The sequence below is a fragment of the Notolepis coatsorum genome (genome assembly GCF_963971535.1).
Source record: "Notolepis coatsorum genome assembly, chromosome: 16".
Taxonomy (NCBI): domain Eukaryota; kingdom Metazoa; phylum Chordata; class Actinopteri; order Aulopiformes; family Paralepididae; genus Notolepis; species Notolepis coatsorum.
Window position 1 is genome coordinate 66405874 of NC_140180.1, and position 20551 is coordinate 66426424.

At 43.3% G+C, this 20551-nt stretch overlaps 1 protein-coding gene across 1 annotated transcript in view; it reads right to left on the minus strand.

Annotated features, from left to right (window-relative positions):
- Nucleotides 1–1141: 1141 nt before the first annotated feature.
- The window catches only part of LOC311243125 (cathepsin L-like), a 35757-nt gene continuing 16347 nt past the window's right edge, over nt 1142–20551 (minus strand). Inside the window, exons 8-14 of the mRNA XM_084332231.1 lie at nt 18488–18584; nt 18273–18353; nt 17734–17853; nt 15757–15821; nt 11980–12070; nt 6701–6759; nt 1142–4827 (exon numbers count right to left, since the gene is read on the minus strand). Coding sequence (XP_084188357.1) covers nt 4753–4827; nt 6701–6759; nt 11980–12070; nt 15757–15821; nt 17734–17853; nt 18273–18353; nt 18488–18584 — 588 coding nt within the window. The 3' untranslated portion in view covers nt 1142–4752. The remainder of the gene's footprint in view (nt 4828–6700; nt 6760–11979; nt 12071–15756; nt 15822–17733; nt 17854–18272; nt 18354–18487; nt 18585–20551) is intronic.

The following is a 20551-nucleotide window of genomic DNA, read 5'->3' on the forward strand; positions in this document are numbered from 1 at the left end:
TAACTTTTTAAATTCTATTGCTAAATTGCCATTATTAGGGCCCATTCAAGGTCCTATATGTATTGTTCATGTGTAGCAACGTTAAACTTTTTCATTCACATATTCATAGTAAAATATGGTCTAAAGTATAAGTATGTTTTCATCTCTTTCTGCAGCTTTCTCCAGAACGTGATTTATAGCCCCAAATGCATTATATTGATGATGAAATACAGTTTGGTAGGAATCTGTGCGAGATCAAAAATTTCAATTGGACGTACTTCTAGAAGTTTCTACGTATCATCTGATGATGACCGGATGGGCGGGGGATCGTTTATAATTCCGTGGGCAGCGTTATATCATTCATCTAGTGTGGGTGATATGATCATCAGAGCAGTTTATATCGAACACGTTCAAAAATAACACTGAATCTTACCGTATCTTCCTCGCGCCGTTGGATGATGAGCGTGGAACTGAAATATTCCTATTATGGGATGTAGAAATACGCGATCTATTTCCAGGTTGTATAATAGTATATACGTCCAAATCATGTTGTTTATCGAGTTATTGGCAACGGATCACTATGTATTGTGTCGAGATCGAGTCCCGGGACCTATAGAGAGTGCCCGGAAGTAATATGGACGATCAGCACTTCAACCACATAACTTCCTGTTTGGCGCTTCTGCCGATCGGCCACCAGATGGCGCTCTTGAACCGCTAGAGGTTTGAGAGGAGCTCAGAACTGTGTGTGAAGGCTGCGGATGGAAAATATGATTCCGATCACAGATTTTTGAAATATTGAAATTAAAGACGAGTTACGGCGTCCTCGGCAACTTGAGCATGGCGGGGAAGGACGCCTAAACACGTTTTCGGCACTTAAAGTGTTAACATATACTCCAGACCTGGCTTATAGTGCTTGGAAAGGACATTTGTTGATGTAAGTTTGTAAAGAAATTTATTTTTGAAATTTTGAAATCAAGATTTCATGAGAATCCGATTCAACCAATTAAAAGAAAACGGACTGCAACCAATCCCCAATTGTATGCCTATGTTGATTTTTGATTGATTGAATGGTAGTTTCATAACGTTTTTTCCAATTCACCTGTAGTTCTGCTACTTCATTTTCTCTCCTTGATGAAAAAACAACAGTAAAATAATAGGATTAGACCTTTTTTATTCAACCTCCATTCATTCAACACTGCATTGTAACCGTTCAATCACAAATCATTCTACAATTCAGAGAATCCGTGCAAAACCTGTTTTTGTACACAGGTCTGTAAACCACTTTGTTGCACTTCGCAAACGAACAGAATTTCCATCACAAGGTGGTATTGCACACAATTATTACAAGAATCTGTAGAATAAATGCTATAGCTTGGGTTTACACAGATCATTAACAGACAGCTACAAGAGGACAGAAGTCTAAAGCTTTGTTCAGGCTGTGGCACTAAAGGTATCTATAGCACCTTTACGTTTGCTTTGTATTTTACAAATTCAAAGATGGGGAATCTGCAAACCTTAAACTTTATTGTGATGATAATAAAACTATTCCTGCAAATTACATGCATGAAAAAACTAGTTTTGTTGTGCAGGTAAAATAAGAGCTGAATCTTTAAGGAAAAAGTAGACATATTGCATCATATTTAAACTTTACTTGCTGCACATTCTGCCATTGCCGTTAATGCAGAGTTCACCAACATCTCTCGTGGACATTTGCTGTTTACCATCTACTGCCACAGTCTGAACGCAGCATGAGAAGCATAGTGCATATCCCTTTGCCCAAACAGAGGCTCAGTTACAACAAAGATGTGTTAGTTTAAAAATAAACACAGCAATTTCATTATCACAATTTAACCTATCAATGGAATTAAACACAAAGGAATCTACAGTATATTCAAATCACAATACAACTTCAGCAATATCTGAGGAGAAACTAGCTTAGCGAGGGGCTGGTATGTTTTAACCACTGTGAGGTGAGTGAGGTAATGGAAGAGAAACACCTAACCTTGTTTAAAGCTGCACCCGGTAGTTTTGGGGGGAAGAAAACTAACCTCTAAAAAGGTCCAAATATAGTATGGGATATTTCTTGTATTGAATACATAAAGTGTTACAAAGGTTGACAGTGCCTCAGGAGGTAGAGCGGTCGTCTGGTAATCGGAAGATTCCTGGTTTGATTCCGGCTTCTCCCACTTTGTGTGTCAGTGTCCTTGAGCAAGACACTTAACCCCAATAACTGCTCCAGATGAGCAAGTTGGCACCTTGCATGGTAAATGGTAAATGGACTGCATTTATATAGCGCTTTTATCCAAAGCGTTTTTACAACTTATGCCTCACATTCACCCATTCACACACTGATGGTGGAGGCAACCATGCAAGGTGCCAACTTGCTCATCTGGAGCAGTTATTGGCGTTAAGCGTCTTGCTCAAGGACGCGTGAATATTTTAGGCAACCAACTTGTGTTTAGCGTTTCTCTGATTGGCCACTACGCCCATGTGACCGCGGCAGCGCGAGAGAGCTGCAGCGCGGAAATAGGCTGTCTATTGCCTCGCGCTGCAGCGCGGAAATAGGCTGTCTATTGCCATTCTCTAAGACAAACTCTAACCTTAACCAGCTCCTTAACAGCGCCTAAACTTAACCCTTCTAACCTTAACCAACTCCGAAACAATGCCTAACCTTAACCTTAACCATAACCAACTCCGAAACCATGCCTAACCTTAACCTTAACCATAACCAACTCCGAAAGAATATTGCCATTCTCTAAGACAAACTCTAACCTTAACCAGCTCCTTAACAGCACCTAAACTTAACCCTTCTAACCTTAACCAACTCCGAAACAATGCCTAACCTTAACCTTAACCAACTCCGAAACAATGCTTAAAGTTAACATGCCTAAACTTAACCGGCGAAAGAATGCACGTTAAAAAACACGTTCACCAACCGCAGGATCCACAGCAAGGCAGCGCTACCAATTGAGCTAGTTCTGGATGTTAAAAAAGGGGGGATTACTGCTACATAATGCTACATACATAATCATTCAGAACGCAGCGGCCCGCCTGATCTCAAACCTACCGAAGTCGGCCCATGTCACCCCACTTCTTAGGGACCTGCACTGGCTCCCCATTGCTGCACGAATCCGCTTCAAGGCCCTCGACCTAGCATACCGTGCGGCAAAGGGAACCGCTCCCGCCTACCTCCGGTCAATGGTCTCTAACTACACACCCTCAAGACCCCTACGCTCTGCATCTTCTGGCCGCCTCAGACCTACTCCTATCCAGGCTCCGGGAGGGTCATCAAAGAGAAGTCGCCTATTCTCAGTCCTTGCCCCACAATGGTGGAATGAACTACCCACCCCAGTTAGGACAGCCGAATCACGTCCAATCTTTCGCCGTCGACTAAAGACGCACTTCTTCAACCATTATCTGAATTAAAAAAAAAAAAAAAAAAAAAAAAAAAATCTAACCCTAACTAACCGTACTGTCATGCACTTGTCCTAATAAACTAACCTACACTGTAGCACTCAACACTTTGATGAACATTGTTGCTCAGCTGATAGAGTTGTGCCCTTCCTGATGGCTTGTCGTACAGAACTTGTAAGTCGCTTTGGATAAAAGCGTCAGCTAAATGACTAAATGTAAAATGTAATGTAATGCTGCCGCGGGGGCGTGGCTAGACGCAAGTTGGGCGTGGCTAGACACAAGTTGGTTGCCTTTAATATTTAGGCTCCCTGGCACTCTGTTTGAAACTATACATGATCTGTGTGGCTGTGGTGCACCTACCCTCCAACCACCTTTACCATACAAAGAAGTATCCTCTAAGTCAATGTCAATGTCAAGGTTCACTTAATTTCAAAAGGCCAATTCCCTTCTTGGTTGTTGCACTGCCCTACTGTCGGACTGGGGAGGGTGTGTAGACTACCACATGCCTCCCCCGTGGAGTCACCAGCCGCTTCTTTTCACCTGACAGCAAGGAGTTTCACTGGGAGAGCATAACACATGTGGAGGTTCACACTATCTCACCCCAAATCCCCTCCCTGCCGAACAGGTTCCCCGAACGACCAGCAAGAGTCGCTATTACAATGACCAAGACTCCCCCAGCAGCTTCCCACCTGTGAATACTGCCATTTGTGTATTGGCAGACTGATCAAGCCGGCGGTACTGCTGACGGGAATTGGACCTGGGTCTCTGCAGTGGTAGGCGAGTGCTTAGACCTCTTTTGTAACTAGTTATTGTAGAGGTACGTTTTCCTTCTCAAAACTACCCTCTGCAGCTTTAAACAAAAAAGTAAAATCAGCAGGACTTGACCCCTATTATTCATGCGCTTTGGATCGGGGGTGGGGGGGGGTTAGAGGTATAATGGTGGGACACATTACAGTGTATGTGTGTGCAATCAGTGGGACTTGGTCCATCTGATCCCTATATTCATGCACTCTTGATCAGTGCTTCTCAAAGTTGTCAATCTCAGGAACCACTTTTAAACCGGGGGACCAGTAAGTATTGATATTGCTATGTCCAGGGACCCCATCCGTTGAAGATGATTTAGGTTTACATTAAAATCATAGGCCCCTACTTGAAATACAGGAAAATAGCCAAAACCTGTCAGCAAAACCAGGCTAGGGTCCACTCTGCAGCATACCAGGGACTGACACTGGTCCCCAACCCTGAGTTTGAGAAACAGTGTTCTAGATAGATCAAAGGTGTGTGACGGTGTGGTCAGTTGGTCTTAGCGTGCATGTGTGTGTGTTTGTGTGTGTGTTTGTCTGTGTGTGTATATGTAGTTTAGTTGACCACAGCGGATGAGGCCATCTTGTTGATCCCACACAGTCTGGATCCTCTGTACAGGTAATAATAACCCTGTATATGAGAGAGAGAGAGAGAGAGAGAGAGAGAGAGAGAGAGAGAGAGAGAGAGACAGTAGATTTCTTCCTGCTGCATCATCACAAGGGAAGCTCAAATATAATGTTAGCTCATTCATTATCATTATCTTTTATCATTATCATTATCATTATTATTATCAGTCACAAATTAATGCAAAGTCAATGGGGTCGAGCTCCTGTCTGTACAAGCTGACTGAAGACCACTGAGACAGTGCACACAAAGTAGATTTCAGTTGGTTTCAGTCAGCTTGTACAGATAGGAGCTCAACCCCATTGACTTTGCATTCATTTATGGCAACTATCCAGAGCTAGTATGAGGAACAGCATGGATTGTGCTGAGAAAGTATTCTACCGATCAACATCATCATAGGCAAGGAGCCTAAGTGTTTCGAAAATCAGAACAATCCCTTTAAAGTGTGTGTGTGTGTGTGTGTGTGTGTGTGTGTGTGTGTGTGTGTGTGTGTGTGTGTGTGTGTGTGTGTGTGTGTGTGTGCATGTTAGTATACTGTAGAGCTACAGTATGAGTAGGAATATCAGCTGATTTGTTATGATCTTGGAACAGCTTTGTAATGATTCAGATGTGTTCTCTAATATTGCTGCCAACACCCCCAATGTTGTTGCTGTGGATGAGGATCTCAGAGTAGTGTTGGTTTTACAGGAGTACATTTTTTTCTTGATCCACTTTTTCTCCTTCTTTTTCTGTTTTTCTCCCATCCCAATTTTAGTCGTGCCAATTCCTCCCCTCCCGTCTTGATTGTTGCTCGCATGTGCCCCCCACTGGTCGGTCGTAGGGAGGGTTGAAGAATCCATCGCATGTCCCCTCCGATACATGCAGGGTCAGCCAGCCACATCTTTTCACCTGCCAGCGCGGACTCTCATTGGCGAGGTGTAACGTGTGGGAGGCTCACACTACCCTCGCCATCTCCTGTCCTTGCTGTGCAGGCGCCCTGACCGACCTGTAGGAGTCGCTGATTACAACGACCAGATTACCACCCATCGACTTCCCTCCCGCTGACTCTGCCAATTGAGTCAGTGTGACAGCGTTGGTGACGAGCGCTTAGACCGCCGCGCCACCCAGCCGCCCACAGGTGTACATTTGATTACAGCCTTTCAACGAAGCAACTGAAATATCATCAATATCGTATTCATGTTCAAACAATATTATGTTCAAATTTGTGTTGCTTCATTTGGGTGTGTGCATCTCTGCTGTGTTGCATTGTTGAGTATAGACATGAGTAAGCATAGACCTCTCATGTGCATAGACCATCTCATCGTAATCTATTACGCCCAAATAAGGAAGTCCACCTCTGCCTCTCTCCCGTGGTGATGGGAGAACGAATGGGAATGGGTTATTACAAGCTAGCTTCAGCCTGTGGTTCAACACAGCCTGTTGACCTTAAATGAAGTCTTCTAATATCGATTTCTCTCTTTGATAAGGCAGCATTTCATTCCAGCTCAGGCTCCCAGACGTCACCGGCGTCAGTGTACTCTCGTAGCGCAACCTTCACTCCTTTAGTGTTAGCAATGTGGCTCTTAAAAATAGGCTAGTTAAAAAACACAAATAATCCTTCTGTAAAACTTAATATTCCTTCTCACTCCAACTGCACCATTATTATGACAAAATTACAGGTAAACAGGAAAGAAAAACCATTCATTTTCATCATAGGTGCAAGAGAGAAAGAGAGGGGAAGAAGAAAATAGTTTTTTTTTTTTTTTTTAATGAACACCTGAGATTTATTTAACTACAGGTGAGTTACAAGCCGATGTATTAAAGCGGTCTTTGTGTTTCAAAATGAACTTGAAACTTGAGAGTTTAGTATAGTAGGTTGTTCTGTAAAGCATTGTCTTACCTGTTCTCCGTAGTCCTCACCCCAGCTGTTTTTGATGGCCCAGAATGGAATGCCTTTACCTGCAACCACAGGAATGTCCACACAATGGGAACATGACTCTTTACATGAAGAGGCTACACTGTAAAAAAGCCAGCAATGTTTCCGCTACGCTGACCTCTTGATCTTAGACGCAACCGCCTAATTGTCCTTGACTTTATGTGTCTCCGTTTCTCAAACAGGAAAAACATGGTGGCTTACATTATCTTTTTCCACCAGAACGGTTCAGGTTCATGTTTTAGGCTAAATGGGCCATGCAATTGCTGGATCTTAAATATATGCACAGGGATTAAAGCAAAAAAAAAATCTCCTGAGTGAACTTTTTTTCAGGCCAAGTCATATTCTTATTTTAACCTCCACTGTATTTTTTTTAATAGCTTTTAGCGTTTTAAGGGAGCCTACTCGTTTCGTTTTTGGTCGATAATCCAATGTACAGTTGTCCACCCCCCCCCCCCCCCCCCCCCCACCCACCCAACCACCTCCAATGTACAGTCCCCCCCCCCCCCTCCACCCAACCTACCCAATAGGCTTGGGCGGTATAATTTTTTTCATACCGTCATACCTTGCTGACATAATACCCCGGTATACGGTATACGACGGTATGACTTTCATTTTCATCAGCGGGGGGGGGGGGGGGGGGCTCTCAGAACGGTAGCCAGTTAGCCCGCACCATCCAGGTATCAACGTTAGCTCTCAGAACGGTAGCCAGTTAGCCAGCACCATCCAGGTATTAACGTTAGCTCTCAGAACGGTAGCCAGTTAGCCCGCACCATCCAGGTATCAACGTTAGGTCTCAGAACGGTAGCCAGTTAGCCTGCACCATTCAGGTATCAATGTTAGCTCTCAGAACGGTAGCCAGTTAGCCCGCACCATCCAGGTATCAACGTTAGCTCTCAGAACGGTAGCCAGTTAGCCAGCACCATCCAGGTATTAACGTTAGCTCCCAGAACGGTAGCCACGTAACCCTCTGCTGGCGCGTGCTGTGCACTACAATAAACTGTAATAGCAGTCTGTGACGTCACGGTATTGAGAATCATACCGGCGGGATCTCAAAATACCCTGGTATACCGTAATACCGTCATACCGCCCAAGCCTACTACCCAACCTCCTCCAATGTACAGTTTCTTCGTCAAATGTATATACTCTCTTTTTTAGACTCTTATTGTATCACAAACAATACTGTATTTGTAAATCTGGTATGTCATAAATGTATAGATGTAGCAGTATTGTCTATCTGTATGTCATGTATGTCATATATGTTATGATGAATTGAAAATGGGGGACCCTGATGTAAACAAGAGGAAAGTCTTTCTCTGGTCTGCATCCCCTTAACAATTGTGTGTATTGAGCTGTACTGTATTGTACCCATTCTGCAATCTGTTAATAACAATCAATCAATCAATATTTAACAGATTGCAGAATGGGTGCAATACAGTACGGCTCAATACACACAATTGTTAACCCATTCTCTGCCACGCTTATATCCATCGCCGTTTGATCTCTGCCAGCACTGTAAGTCTATGGAGATGTTCACCTTCTTTGCAGGGCTATAACTTTTTAAATTGTATTGCTAAATTGACATTACTATGGCCCATTCAACATCGAGTATCTATCGTTCAGGATGTAGGAACGTTTTACTTTTTCATTCACACATTCATACGAAAATACCGTCTAGAGTATAAATATGTTTTTATCATTTTCTGCAGTATTTCCCAGAACGTGAGATATAGGCACAAATGCATATATTAGATCATCAAATGCAGTTTGATACCGATAGACGCTATATTAAAAATTTCAACTGTACATGGTCCTAAGGGTTATGACTGATCATGCGCGGGTGAACGGAGGGGGGGGGGGGGGGGGTCGTTTATAATTCCATGATAGTCGTTAGATGCTTCATGTAGTATGGGTGATATATTGATCAGAGCAGTTTGTATCAAACAAAAACGCTGAAACTCACGTCAGTCTCCTCGTACCGTTGGGCGATGAGAGTGGAGCAAACAAGATCCCAGTTATGTGGTGGGGATCTAGGCGATCCATTTCCGGTTTGTATATTACTAATACACGCCCAAATCATGTAGATTATTGAGTTATGGCAAAGATCCATATCCACGGTGTGTATTGAGTACCGCGACGATAAACGAGTGGCCGGACGGAATAGGGAGACGCACCGGGATCACAAGAGATCCACTTCCGGTTGCAACTCGCCGATCAGCCACCAGGTGGCAGTATTGAAGCGTTGCAGAGTTGTGCTGGCTCACACAGCATCAGACCAGCCTCCGTGATGGAAATATGAATACCATGGCAAAAATATGAAATTATGATCAGAATCACGTCGTACGCCGTTATTGGCAGAATTCGCATGAACTTGAAACCCGTCGTGCGACGTTATTGGCGGGGAAAGGGTTAAGGGGATGCAGACCAGAGAAAGACGTTTGTCTTGTTTACATCAGGGTCCCCAATTTTCAATTCATAGTGACATTTATGACATACACAACATTTATGGCATAGGGACATACATGACATACTACAGGTATATAGTAATGTTAAATTTGTGACATATACGATATGAAAATATACAGTACTGTTACCCATAGATCCTAACAGAGATTATATACATTATGATGGGGAGGAGACTGTACATTAAGGGGGGTGGGTGGGTGGGAGAAAAAAGATACATACGGTGGGGAGAGAATATACGGTGGGGAGGAGACTGTCTACAGATACACATGTGTGATGTTGCTATGGAGTTAAGCTAATAAAGGATACTCGTCACAACCACAGCAGAGGACTCACGTATTTGTACTGTGAAGTAACACGACAATGACAAATGTGTTGTTTCGGTTTTTCTTTTTGACATAGTTGCAGAACACGGAACAAGTTAACAACTCACCACTGTCTACAGCCCCCACATCATACTGTAGCCTAGCCAGTCTCTTGAAACACTGCTATCTTCAAACTTCCATTCCTCTCGAAACTTTATTTTGTTGGGTGGTGCCGCTCATCCTTTTCGTCTGAGAACACCGCGGTGGGTTTTCTTTTTAGTGGCCGGCTTACTCCTTCCATTAACGTTATTATGCCAACGTTAGCTAATCGGTATAGCAGGCGTGCGTAATGTTAGTGCAAGCAGGTGGTGGATGTGACGTCGGTAAACAAGGAGAGAATTGACGCGCGAGGGCTGCAAAAAAGGCGACTGTCGTAAGACTTGTGTTTTCTGACATGCGTTTCTACTATTAAGTATTATTACATTTTCATATAACAGGCTGACGGGGGCGGCTAAGTGGCACAGTGGGCAAGGCGCTCGCCACTAGTGCAGGAGATGCTGGGTTCGAGCCCAGCTCTCGGCATTGCTACCAGCTTGGCTGGTCGTTCATACTAACACAATTGGCAGTGTTAGGGGTGGGAAAGCTGGTGGGTGGGTCCTGGTCGTTGTAAACAGCGACTCCTACAGGTCGGTCGGGGCGCCTGCTCAGCGAGGAAAGGATCTAAGGGGGGTAGTGTGATCCTTCCACACGTTACACCCTCATAAAATAAAAATTAAAAATAAAAAAAATAACAGGCGGACTCCGGTAGAGCCGTCACGCCTCCACTAACCCTTCAATAAACTTTGTGGTCCGGGCATAAATGTGTCCATAAATCCATTTATTTAGATCCAACAGTCTGAATGTATCTTGCGATTATTATACATTTCTCTCGAGTCGCTGCGTGCGTCCTGCCATTATTGCTCGCCATGACTGCTTGGCGCAGCAGGGAAAAAAAGCCCTTTTTCATATTTGACGCCTCCGATTGGCAAAATTTTGTTTCAATCTGTATGCATCTACAAATCATATTATACCAGGTAGCCAATTGACGGGAAATCCGTCAGACTCCGAATCAAATTGACGGAACTCCGAATCAAATTGACGGAATTCCGTCTCAAGACGGAACGCTTTAATGCCTGTATGCAATGCCTAGTTTGACAGTTTGATCAGACTTTCGGGGGCCAGGTGTGTTGCTTTGGACGGATGCAATTGCGTGAAGTTAAAGTTCACTTTATATACTAATGAGGTCTGGTGAACGCACAGCACCGACCCCTCCCAACTCGCCACACCACTTCCGTCATGCACCGCGTGGCTGCATCTCCTGATTTTCTCTTCTAAGGAATTAATAGAATGCAGTGCGTTGCTGGACCGTGGGGCTTGCGGTGGAAATCCCCTCAGTCATGTGCTTTGCAACACAAGTGAGTTTCACAGACTTCTCCAACTCTGTCACACAGGCATGCTGTTTGATGAATGTAGCTGGTGGTATTAGTGACACATTATAAATAACGCTTACTTATATCTCAGCTGTGATTCTGGACTTCTGTTAGTGTGTAGGGTGATATGTGCAGGGGTGCGTTGCTCATGGGACGGGGTTGCACGCCGTGCAACCGGCTCTGTGACCAGAAGCACGCACATGCACGGATGTGCATGCGCGTGCACACAGAAATTCTCTGCACTCGACTGATGCACCAACTCGCTAAGTACCCACCTGGCTACTTTGCATAACAATAGCGCAGGTCGTCAGGTGTGTTCAAATACGTTCTCAGATACATTCACACAAAACTTGTGTTACATGCCATTCGTTCCAATTAGGCATTGTCTTTAGTCTGTGCGTATGCGAGGGAACATTTATGCGCATGCGCGGGAGCGCGCGTGCACGTGGTGTCATTAAAACAGAGTGCAACCAGCTTTGAAATCAGCAAAGATATGTGTAGTCTGAATTGTAGGGTGTAGGGTGACATGTGTAGGCGCAGGGAGGTGTATGTCACTTTGTCACCAGTGGTAGTGGGTGTGTCTGTCTGGAGGTGTGGGTGGGTCACCTGGGAAGAAGGGTAATTAATATCACCTACACCTGTGCCTAGGAACCATTCACCTGTTTGTTTGTTACAGAGGGTGAGGCAGGGTGCCTATATTTCTGTTGACCGCGCTACGTTACTCATTAACCATCGAAATCCATATACCATCTGCAAGAGCATGTAACCGAATGCTAAAATAAACACCCTTGAATTGCAGCTACGGACTCAGGCTCATTCATTCGACTCGCGTGTCGGACAGATATCCCTGCCCAAGCCCTCTCTGCGGCTTTTAGTTGTCACTTTTAAATAGTCGCTCAACAACATGTATAATCTGAACTGTTAGTGTGTAGGGTGACATGTGTAGTCTGAACTGTAGGGTGTAGGTCGACATGTGTAGTCTGAACAGGGTGAAATGTAGTAGTCTTACGGTCTCCGTATCCCACTAGCAGCACAGCATGGTCAATCATCCAGGAATTACAGAATATCTTCATGGGGTGAGACACACCCTTCCTGTAGAACTGTGGATGGTTACAGAAAGAAAGAAAGATAGAAAGAAAGAACAAACAAAAATAAATTTGTTGAAAATATGGATATATTGACTATAGAGCTGATCACCTGAGAGGAGAAATACCTTGTGAAGTAAAAAATATGGACTAAATTCGATCTATAATCGTTACAGAAAAGTCAGATGAATTTCACATAATGTGTTTCCAGTTGAAGTCCTGATACATGATACTTGACTCCACAGGTCCTTACATTATTGCACCTTGTGTCATTTTCTTAACACATTGGGTGCCACGCCCCTTTGCCCAGATAACCCCTTGAGTGCCAGCACTTTAGTCAATGGGAGGTCGGGATATTTGCGAACGCTTAAACTATATCTAAAATTATGGCTATGGTTCTAAAACACCCCTCGCTTATCAATGACTTGCTTGCAGTCAACATGTACGAAACAGATAGTTTTCTCATTGGTACATTTCCGTTTTATACCGTTTTGAATACGAGTAGTTTCGGAGTTCTAGTAATTTCAGAGAAATTCCGCGATAATAGCCCTTTAGTGGAATACACAAAACACGTTGTAATTTTTCTGCTGATTTATGAATCGTTTTCAAATAAATGCTAGATTATCGATTGTATATGTGTACTTATGCACGCTAGAGAAGCGGGCTGAAAAATCTATTATCCATGACCTGGTCAGCGCCAACGTCATACACACACACACTCACAGACATGTTGTGATCGCTATGAAAAAAACATCTGAATAACCCAATACTGGTCAAATAGAGTCCTTACCTCACATCAGATATTCTGCAAAAAGATTCATCCAATTCCTGATCGCCATTCCAAATATTGATCGCGTTTATTGATCCAACGTTATAGTCCGAAACACATAATCGACGCTGCTCTGAGGGTCCTCAGTCAATCTGGTAACACGATACTGCATGCCAGAGATGGGAAAACCCTGGACCGGACTTTTTTTCTGATGCACATGGCCACCCAATCCAATCCAATGATGTGCATTACCATCCGGGAGACGATAGGCGGCGGTATTTGCCCTTTTCGAGCTCAGACCCATTCACAATGATAAAGTCAGGCTGGATGGATGAAAAATTTATGGATATCGTTAATAAAAAAAATAGCGATTAAATAACGAGAAAACTCGTCATTGGCACTCAACGCATGGCGAGTTAGGACGACTAATCTCGTCGTTGGCACTCAAAGTGTTAATATCAAAAATTATATTTGTTATTTTAGATGAGAAAATTGGCACACTTCTCTAATGATTAGTGCAGAAAGCTTAGAAAATAAATGCAGTGCTCAGCATGCGGTAATGCATACATACAGTCATTTAAGTCTGAATAATGTGCCTCCAGTTGCACCAGTGAAGAAGAGTTGGTTATGCAGACATCTTAAAGTTCTCCTTAACAATATCTTCATCAACTAAATGTTTTTTCTAGTGCTGTCAGGCGATTACAAAAATGTATCTAATTAATTACAGGATTTGTAATTAATTAATCTAATTAATCGCATTTTAATCGCATAACCATTTTATGCCTGATATTCTATATTCTATAATCATATTTCAAATTGCATGTGTCCGGATGGCAGAATTCAGTACTGTATCTACAAAACCTTCTGTTTAATCATCTTCCATCTATTAATTTGTTTAGATTTTTCAGGTCTGGTCAATTTGAGCATAGTGTTATTCACAGTCAAAGATAAAAACAATTGTATTGATATTCTCATTTGGTTCATTACAATTTACTCAAAATAAAATGTTCATTCAATCAATCACAGCGCAGATTGATTGATTGAATGAAAATGTTATTAACAGATTGCAGAATGGGTACAATACAGTACGGCTCAATACACACAATTGTTAAGGGGATGCAGACCAGAGAAAGACTTTCGTCTTGTTTACATCAGGGTCCCCCATTTTCAATTCATAATGAATTGTAAGTAAGGGTGCAACTTGCACCGTGCAATCTAGGGCTGGGCGATATGGCCTAAATATGATATCACGATATTTTCTGACCTTTCGGCGATACACGATACACATCACGATGTTTTTCTTTTTTCCCCCCAAACAATTCATTATGAGGCTTACCAAGACAGTATTTGAGTTTGCAAGCTAACATTAAAGACAAAATAAAATACCCATGCATTTAGCATTTTTATATTATATATTAGATTTAGATTATTGGATTATTAGATTATATATTGCATATATTTAGCAATGTGATATTATATGATTTAGATATGAAATATGATGAATTGAAAATGGGGGACCCTGATGTAAACAAGACGAAAGTCTTTCTCTGGTCTGCATCCCCTTAACAATTGTATGTATTGAGCTGTACTGTACCCATTCTGCAATATGTTAATAAAGTTTTAAATCAATCAATCAATCAATCAATAAATAGCATTTTTATCAAACTACTGTATATTTGTATGTCTCTAAATGTTTTGATTAATTGAAAATGGAGGACCCTTATGTAAAAAAGCCGAAAGTCTTTTTCTGGTCTTCATCCTCCAGTCCACTGTTGTTGTATTGAGCTGTACTGTATTGTACCCATTCTGCAATCTGTTAATAAAGTTTTCATTCATTCAATCATTCAACCGGCAACAGAATCATTTTGATTGACAGTCGAGTCTGCCAATTACGTCACACCGCTTCCACCCGCCCTGCTGTTCTTAGCACCAATCGGCAAGCGCTATTCGTTTTTTACATTCCAGAATGTCCTCCATTGATTTTGACGAGAGCTGAACAACAACAACGTTAGCTACCCGCGGCCGACGAGTTAGATTACCAGCGCACCGCAGCATGACTAAACGAGGCATAATGATTTTACTGCAACAAATGTTATAATAAAAGCCTTTCCATACATCTGTCTGATTGAAAACTTTATTAACAGACCGCAGAATGGGCACTACTCAGCACGGGCTGAGATATGAACGAGTAATGCTTGCTATCTATGTCGTCCTCGGACGTTGCTATGTTCGGGTAAATACGCTGATGTTATTGAACGTGTAACTATATAACGTTAATGCCACAAAACGAATGCATTTGTTAATCATAAGTAGTAACTTTGATGCAGTAGTGTGTTGTTCAAAAGTTTGAACGTGTGGACCAATTTGACGCGACACAATCCTCTTGGGCAAAACATCACGATATCCACGATACGTTAAAAAAGTGTATCGTTAATGAACTGTACCCGATATTTATATAATATCGTCATATCGCCCAGCCCTAGTGCAATCCATTCTTTGTGGATCTAGCCCACAGTATTTCTGACACTGGGAATACATTCCCTGAGATTCATAGAATCAGATACCAAGAACATGCAAATGGACCATATTAAAAAAAAAGTCTGTAAATGTGTATTCTACATTCTTATGGAATGAATGAGATAAAAAAAAAAAAGTATTAAAAAAAAAAAAAAAAATTTAGTTAATTTTCATAACGCGATAATTTGCTGTGTAATTAATTAATCTAATTAACGCGATAAACTGACAGCCCTAGTTTTTTCATGATCAACCAAATGATTGTTCACATGTGGCTTTTTTCTGCAATATGGTTTAACATTGTCAATAACTGTTTCCCTGTTACCTTTTGACCTGCCTGGTTGAATACAGGTTAAATAAAATAATAATAATAATAAATGTTTAATATTTGACAGCCGTGCACAATCTGTTATTTCACCTGCATGGCAAAGGCATTCAGGGCCACTGAAGCAGGTCCGTTCTCAGCCAACCAAGCAGCCATTTCTGACGGGGAGGAAAATTCAAAATCATTATATTCCAGAACTCCTTTCAGCCACATTATCATTGTCTGTGTTTCTTTCCCAAACCCCCAAACACCAAACCATCTCACTAAGTCAGAAGGCAAATTAAAAGCAATCCAAGTATAATTTAATCTGAATATCCACCCGCTTCCCTCCTAACCAACCAGTCAGATGCAGGGAGAAGAAAAACAGAGAGTGGGCCAGAGGACTCTCCCCTCACTCCCCCTCCTCTTTCTCTGCGGAAGACTTTGCCATATTCTTTGAGAAAAAGGTAGAGAACATCCACAGCTGCTTCTGCCAACACCCACTTACTGCTGAATCAAGTGCCTCATCGTTCATCTCCCATTACAGACGCCGAAGCGTTGACACTGGTAATGTTGAACCGTCGCACTACATGCCAGCTGGACCTGATACCCTCCCCACTCCTCCAGACCAGAGCACCAGACATCCTCCCATTCCTAACTGCAACGATCAACTCCTCTCTCAACTCTGGGGTGGTTCCCACCTCCCTAAAACAAGCTAGAGTCACACCGCTCATCAAAAAACCAACCGTGAACCCCACCGACATAGATAACTATCGCCTTGTCTCTCTTCCTTCCTTCCTCTCTAAATCACTTGAACGTGTTGTATCCAACCAACTCACTGATTATCTCTTACAGAGCGACCTCTTAGACCCTAATCAGTCAGGCATCAGGACTGGTCACTCCACAGACGGCCCTCATAGCAGTCACAGAGGCTCTTCACTCAGCAAGAGTGAAAGGCCTCTCCTCTGTCCTGATTCTCCTGGACCTGTCAGCAGCCTTCGACAGTCAACCACCAGATCCTCCTCGCATCCCTTGCAGGATTGGGAGTTGTAGGCTCTGTGCTGTCATGGCTGTCATCCTACCTTGACAACCACTATCAAGTATCATGGAGAGGTACACTGTTATCCAAGCTCTGGGGGGTCAGAACCAGTGGTGCAGTCGTGGTCACACGCGGTTACACGCCGTGTTACCAGATCACTGAGGCAGAAGTACGCGCGATCGCGCACGGATGTGTATCGTGTGTACGCGCACACAAAAATGCGCTGTATCCATTCGTTGTGACTAAGTACCCGGCCACCGTTTTACATAACAAAAAGCGCAGGTAGACTAAGTGTCTGGGTGTTGGCTATCTGAATGCATCTCCCCCTTCATTCTGTGTGACACAGGCAGTGGAGGTGAATACTAATGTGGCTCGGAATTCGTGATGGGGGTCTACCTGCTTATGATATTGAATCAAGCGTCTGTGCTGCGCGCCAGCTTTCCACGCGCACATTCACACAAATAGAGAGCAAGAAGAGCTTGTATGATAGAAAGATTGCACTTGCGTATATGCGCTTGTGTGTGTGTGTGCGTGTGTGTGCGTGCGTGTGTATAAATCAGTTCTGTGCGCATGCACGTACCCGCGTGCGCGTGCACGTGGCGTGGCGTGTTACCAGTTCCCATATTACGACTGCACCACTGGTCAGAACCACTCTTATCCAAGCTCTGGGGGGTCAGACCCACTCTTATCCAAGCTCTGGGGGGGTCAGACCCACTCTTATCCAAGCTCTGTCCAAGTTTATATCGTCAACTAAAAACACACTTCTTCAATCAATATCTGAAATGGAAAAAAAGATTTTAAGAAAAAAACTACCTAACTACTAACCTTTTTACTGTCTTTTGCTAGTATGCACTCTGCTACTAAGGAATCTACCTTGCCTATATGACCTACTATGCTAATATGCACTCAAGTCTGTAGCACTCAAGTTCAACATTGTTTGACGAGCAATGTTACTTACCCTTAGCTGCTAGAGTTGTACCCTTCCTGCTGACTTGTTGTACAGAACTTGTAAGTCGCTTTGGATAAAATATCCAAGAAATCCTAACACTCACCGGTCTCGTCCTTTGACAGTTCCAGGGAACTGTTGATGTAGGCAGCGACTTTCCCTGTGTTGAAGTCACAGCCCTGCTTGTGACCGGTGTAGGAGTAGTCTGTCTCCGTCTCCAGACCACCTGAGGGACAGAGGAGGGGTGGCCAGAATAATATATCATAGCTGGCCTACCATGTCACAGGTGTTGGGTCTTAAACCGTGAGATCACGTAGAGAGAATCTAGTTTCACAGGCTAAACTGGTTCCGTTATTTTGGGTGAACTGCCAATGGTGGTTGGAAAACTGAACTTTAATGCCACTTAGTGGAAAGAATGATGTGGTTCAGTAATATAGTATACTGAAGTATAGTATAGTAGTATACACACACGAGAATTCAATCTCCGCTACACATGTTGTAGAAGATCATCTGACTGAATGGTGCAGAGCTGTGAGGAACAGGACACGCCATCCGGCTCTATGCTCCAATCACACTGTCAACACCATCACACTGTCAACACCATCACACTGTCAACACCAGTCACCCCTTTTTCCTCTTTCTTACCCAGATTCTCGATCGCTTCATAAGCATTTGATGGCAGCCCGCCTCCGCATGCCTGGTCGAGCCTATCACAGTCAACCAGTTCTGTGAAGAACAAACCAATTAACCAGTCAATTAAAGGCTTGGATCTGTCAAAGGTTAACAGCATGTGTCATGCTGTAGGAGAAAGTTATTGAATCAACCGTCTGTGCGTGCGTGTGTGTGTGTGTGTGCATTACCTTGTTCTGACAGTGACAGCAGTGTTCCGTTCTTAAGGAACCACTGGCCTTCGATGTTACCTATGACCGAGAACGCCCAGCAAGACCCACACATGCCCTGCAAAACACACACATATTATTGTATTACCACCTACTTCAGAGGACTAATGACTACATTAATGTATATATATATGAATTAATTCATTAGCCCCTAACCTTAAAGTCAAAAGCACACGGAGGGCAAGCGACGTCGCCTGGCGATGCGATCGGCTGTCGCTCAACGACAATCGCTTAGCACCCCACACCAGACCCGACCATTCAGGTATAATAAGCTATATGTGTCGCTCTGTTTAGCTGGGGGTGTTGTTTCCCCCCGGAAGATATGGGAGGACGGACCAGACGTTAGGTTGTCGTGAAGCAAGCGTATTAGCAGGTAGCTGCATTGTGCATTACAAGGGAAAGTATTAACCTGTAAAACCCATATTGAGCTGGAATTAAACCACCATATACGAATACAACCTCTCCTCATTCTTCCTGACATTACTGCACGCCGGTTCGCTACAATACGTTCACTACCACCGATTGGACAAGTAATGTTATGCACCTGCTGAGAGTTTTTTCACGGAAGACACAAACTGTTCCGTTCTCAACCATCATTTTCTTTGGACAATAAACCTTACAAAATACATCAGTTGCAGCCTGGACATTTAACTCTGTCAACATCCACAACTTCTTTTGTTACCCGAGTATAAAAACATCTAAGTAGGTGCATTGTGGCGCATTGTCCATTTATTAGTTAATGACAAGCGGCCACTACACCTTCTCCAACTAATGTTATTTATTCAAATTGTTCCTGTTAATTAATAATTAACATAAGTAGCATGGTAATAATACGTAGGTTATTGATCAATGAATGTATTGATAAATAAATTTATATTACAAATGATACACCAGTAGAAGTCATGTTATTTCCTCATTGTCCTTGCTGTGTCGCCTGCCGTCGCCTCAAAAAAATAGGATTGAGGCGATATTTAGCCAGGCGACAGAAGTTGCTGTGCGATCGTCAATCGAAAATCTGCTGCCGTGTGGGTTGTCTCATTCATAACAATGGAAGCGTTATAATTCTGTCAGTCGCCTCGCTTAAAAAGTCGGTCGCCTGGCAAAAATCGCCCGCCGTGTGCGGCTCACTTAAAGGAACACGCCAACATTATGGGAAATGCACTTACCGACAATAAGCACACAGTATTTCCCATATATGCATTCAGCAGCGGCACTGCGCCGCTGCTGAATTAGGACCGCCGCTGCTATGAACTACTAGACTATTAAAAAAATTTATATATAAAAAGAAATAAATTTTTTCTTTTTCTTTTTTATAATAATAATAATTAATTTAATTTATATAGCGCTTCTCAATAACCAGAAGTCGCTGACAATAGTCGGGAGCAAAAGTAAAAACAAAGAAACAAAAGCAAAGAAACAAAAACAAAGAAACAACAAAGAAACAAAAACAAAAGGAACATGAGACCATGGGGGGAACAGTGAAGACGGCATGATAGCACAAAAAGACTGGAGACAGACATCAATCAGGTTGGAGGGGGGGGGGGGGGTTTATGGGTGTGGGGGGTTGAAGGCAAGGGAGAACAGGTGGGTTTTGAGGCGAGCTTTGAAGGTGGAGAGTGTAGGGGAGTCTCTGATGGACTGGGGGAGGGAGTTCCAGAGTCGGGGTGCAGTACGAGAGAAGGCCCGATCTCCAAAGTTTTTAAGCTTGGATGTCGGGACAGTGAGGGAGGCAGTGGAGGAGGACCGGAGGGAACGGGTGGGGCGGTAGGGAAGAAGATCGGTCAGGTAGGGGGGGGCCAGGCTGTGGAGGGCTTTGAAGGTGAGGAGTAGTGTTTTAAAGTTTATGCAGTGTTTGATCGGGAGCCAGTGGAGAGAGTGGAGGACAGGAGTGATGTGTTCGCGGGACCAGGTGTTAGTGAGGAGGCGGCGGCTGAATTTTGGACCATTTGCAGTTTATGGAGGGAGCGGGAGGTGATACCAGTGAGGAGGGAGTTGCAATAGTCCAGGCGGGAGGAGATGAAGGCG